Source organism: Tribolium madens, unplaced genomic scaffold (assembly GCF_015345945.1).
Source record: "Tribolium madens isolate multiple individuals breed KSU strain unplaced genomic scaffold, Tmad_KSU_1.1 Scaffold_3;HRSCAF=73;Tcas5.2_LG2, whole genome shotgun sequence".
NCBI lineage: Eukaryota > Metazoa > Arthropoda > Insecta > Coleoptera > Tenebrionidae > Tribolium > Tribolium madens.
In genome coordinates this window covers 13,471,225-13,474,934 of record NW_025401006.1, presented here as the reverse complement: position 1 = coordinate 13,474,934, position 3,710 = coordinate 13,471,225, and the positions used below count along the sequence as shown (strand labels likewise).

General features: G+C 33.8%; 2 protein-coding genes across 3 annotated transcripts in view; one reads left to right on the top strand and one right to left on the bottom strand.

Annotated features, from left to right (window-relative positions):
* LOC123007815 (leucine zipper putative tumor suppressor 2 homolog) overlaps nucleotides 1–3,710 on the top strand; it is a 75,581-nt gene that overhangs the window by 2,738 nt on the left and 69,133 nt on the right. The gene's annotated exons all lie outside the window — the stretch shown is intronic.
* LOC123007816 (COP9 signalosome complex subunit 2-like) lies at nucleotides 1,604–2,932 on the bottom strand. The gene has a single exon (XM_044403267.1). The coding sequence runs from the start codon at nucleotides 2,914–2,916 to the stop codon at nucleotides 1,612–1,614; it is 1,305 nt and encodes a 434-aa protein (XP_044259202.1). The 5' UTR covers nucleotides 2,917–2,932; the 3' UTR covers nucleotides 1,604–1,611.

The following is a 3,710-nucleotide window of genomic DNA, read 5'->3' as shown; positions in this document are numbered from 1 at the left end:
GTAAGTGTGTAAGAGATGGATCACATTTTGAAAAACTTGTTGACAAAGTCCATTTTAGTTTTTAGTTGTTTTTTGTTTTATTATTTTTTTCAAATACAATTTTTTGTACTAAAGACACAAAAAGCTCATTTTACGCATTTTTTGCAGTTTTTTTTTGATAATCTCSCTTTCCAAGTTGATATAAAYCAAGAAAATTTCTGAYAGATAAGTCCAGGAGAGATGGACTAGATTTTGAAAAATCTGCTGCCCAAGGGTTAAAGCCCATCTCAATTTTCARTTTTTTTACATTTTGTAATTTTTTTGAAGCACATTTTACGCTTTTTTTGAGTAAATCCGTGTGACATAGACCACATTTTAAGAAACCWGCTSTTTTCAGTCTAAAGTTTATCTCAATTTTCAGTTTTTACGTTTTATTGTTTTTTGAAAGTCAATTTTTTCAACGCAAAAAGCTCATTTTATGCATTCTCTTCTAGTTTTTTTCGATATTTTGCTTTTAAGTTGATATAATTCTAGTAAAGTTGTAATAAAGTAAGTCCTGGAGAGATGGACCACATTTTAGAAAACTTGCTGTCTCAATTTTTATACCAAGTTTGACGCAAAAAGCTTATTTTACGCATTTTTTTTTCGTTTTTGTTTTGATACTTCGCTTTCTAAGTCGATATAAAAGAAGAAAATTTCTAAGAGAATAAGTCTGAGAGAGTTTTTGAAAAACCTGCTGTCTAAAGGTCGAAGCCCAACTCAATTTTATTTTTTTTACGTTTTGTTATTTTTTTAAAGCACAGTTTTCTGTATTAAATCTGACGCATAAACCTCATTTTACGCATTTTCTTTCASTTTATTTTAGTTGTTTTTTATGTTTTGTTATTTTTTTRAAATACAATTTTTTGTACTAAAGACGCCAAAAGCTCATTTTTTGCAATTTTCTTTGATAATTTACCTTTTCAAGTTGATTTAAATCAATTAAATTTCTGATAGATTAAGTCCAGAAGAGATTGGCTAGATTTTAAAAAACTTGTTGTCCAAAGGTTAAAACCCATCTCAATATTCAGTTTTTTTACATTTTGTAATTCTTTTGAAACACATTTTACGCTTTTTTTGCAGATTTTTTCGATAATTTTGCTTTTAAAGTCGATATAAATCATGAAAATTCCTGTTCAAGTAAATCCTGCTGGTCCCAATCCAAAGTTCATCTCAATTTTCAGTTTTCACCTTTTTTGTACTAAATTTGACGTAAAAAGCTCATTCTACGCATTTTTTGTAGTTTTTTTCACTCGAAAAGTCAGAAAATTTCTAATAGAGTTTGAGATAAATGGCCCACATTTTGAAAAACCTGCTGTTCAAAGTCCATCTCAATGCTCACTTTTTGTTATTCTTTTAAAAACAATTTTTTCTTTCAGTTTTTTCGATAATTTTTTTTCCAAGTTTCAAGAATATTCCTAATAGAGTAAATTCGAGAGAGATGGACCAGATTCTGAAAAACCTGCTGTGCAAAGGTTAAAGCTCATCTAAATTTTCATTTTTTTTTATTTTGTAATTTTTTTGAAACACATTTTACGCATTTTCGATAATTTTGTCGAATAAAAAAAAACTTAAGTGAGTTAATCAACAGTTTTATTCGAAACATAAACTAATATTGTGTATTCTCTCCGCCAACAAACTCATCGCTTCGTAAATCGGCGGCTCCGGTCTCGGATTCTTGACCAAAACTCTATTAAGTTGGTCAATCCTCCCAGGGATAATTTTATCCAAAATACACGACACGATCAAACTCTCCGATTCCTCCTCACTRATYCCTAACTCTTCCCCAATAAACGCGATTTTCACCTTCTCGTAGGGCTTAATCAAGATGAGCAAAATCTTGGTCCTGAAACTCTTCAAAAGATCAATAATATGCTCTTGAATAAACTGGTCTTTCATGAGCGACTCTTTATTCTCCTGAAAAATCTTCTCAAACTGTTTCATGTCGTTGTTTTGGTACGCTGCGATTAAATTCGTCATTGTCTTAATCTCCGGTTTGTTTTTGTACGGTTTGGCTTCTTGGGAATCAAACGGATCAATTGCTGATTTCATCAACATACTCGTCAAGAGGATGTATTTCAAACAGGCGAGTCGTCGCGGATTCCCCGACTCGTCRTAATTTTTAAAAGCTTCGAAAAAGTCCGTGTAAGCTTTATCGTAATCGCCCGATCTCAAATACATCTTCCCACCACACTCCCTGATTATACTCATGATAATGGGATGAGGAATCGCCGAGCGGACTTTCAGCGAGCGTTCATACAACTCTTTCAGATGTTGGTGATTTTTCAGTTCCGTGTACATTTGTATTTCAAGGGCGTAGACTTCGAGGAGTTGCGTACCTTTGTGCAAATCACTTTCAGAGTACCCACAAGCCTGTTTCAGTTGTCGCAAAATCGACCCAAGTTTCCCAAACTCCCCCTTCTCCAAGTACACTTTCCCCAGTTTGGTGTTGGTCTTGAACCAAAGTCGGTCGTTTTTCGAGTTTTTCAGCGCGTCCAGTGTCGTTTCGTAGAAGTTTTTCAGCATTTCCATGTCGTCGGAGGTCGAAGTGAAGTCCAGAATCGAGTTGATGGACTTCTCGGCGTGGTTCTTGGTCACAGCAGTGTTGATGTATGTGAGGAGTTCTTTGTATTTGGTCATGGTTTCGGTGTAGTTTCGTAGTTGGAAGTTGATTTTGACCATTTGCTTCAAGGCTTTGAAGCCCCAAATGCCTTTTGCGTCGCCTTGCAAGTCGAGGACGTTTTGGAATGCGGCGAGGGACGTTTCGGGGGTTTCCTCTTTCAGGGATTTGGCGCAGTAGTACTGGTTTTCGAGGTTTACGTCGGATTCGGAGGTGCTGTCTTCGGAGTATTCCAAGTCGTAGTCGCTTTCTTCAAGGAGCATGTCGGAGTCTTCCATTGTGACACTTGACAGGGAATGACAAGTGATTGCTTGTTTTTTTTTGTGACATTTTTTTATGATGACGATGGGGTTTAAAATTCACTTTTTTGGACAGAATTGCAAGTTTTTGAAGTTTTAAAAGGGGCAATAGCTTTTACGTTTTGTTGTTTTTTTAAAGCACTAAATCTGACGCCAAAAGCTCATTTTTTAAATTCTTGCAGTTTTTTTTTAGTCGAAAATGTAAACAATTTCTTTAAACAAAATTAATACAAGATAATTTTACACATTTTCTTGCAGTTTTTTTTCGATTATTTTGCTTTTAAACCATGAAAATTTCTATTTTAGTAAATCCGGGAGAGATGGATCACATTTTGAGAAACCTGCTATTTTCAGTTTTTACGCTTTGTTGCAATTTTTTTTGGCCAAAATCACGCAAAAAGCTTATTTTATGCGTTTTTTTCTAGTTTTTCTCGATATTTTGCTTTCCAAGTTGATATATGTTTGGAAAAGTTGTAATAAAGTAAGTCCGGGAGAGATGGACCATTTGGAAAACTTGCTGTCTCAATTTTTGTAATAAATTTTACTCAAAAGCTTATTTTACGCATTTTGTGTCGTTTTTTTGATATTTTGCTTTGCAAGTCGGTATAAAAGAAGAAAATTTCTAATAGAGTAAATCTGAGAGGGTTTTTGAAATACCTGCTGTTTAAAGGTCAAAGCCCAACTAAATTTTAATTTTTTTACGTTTTGTTATTTTTTTAAAGCACAGTTTTTTGTATTAAATCTGACGCATAAAGCTCATTTTACGCATTTTC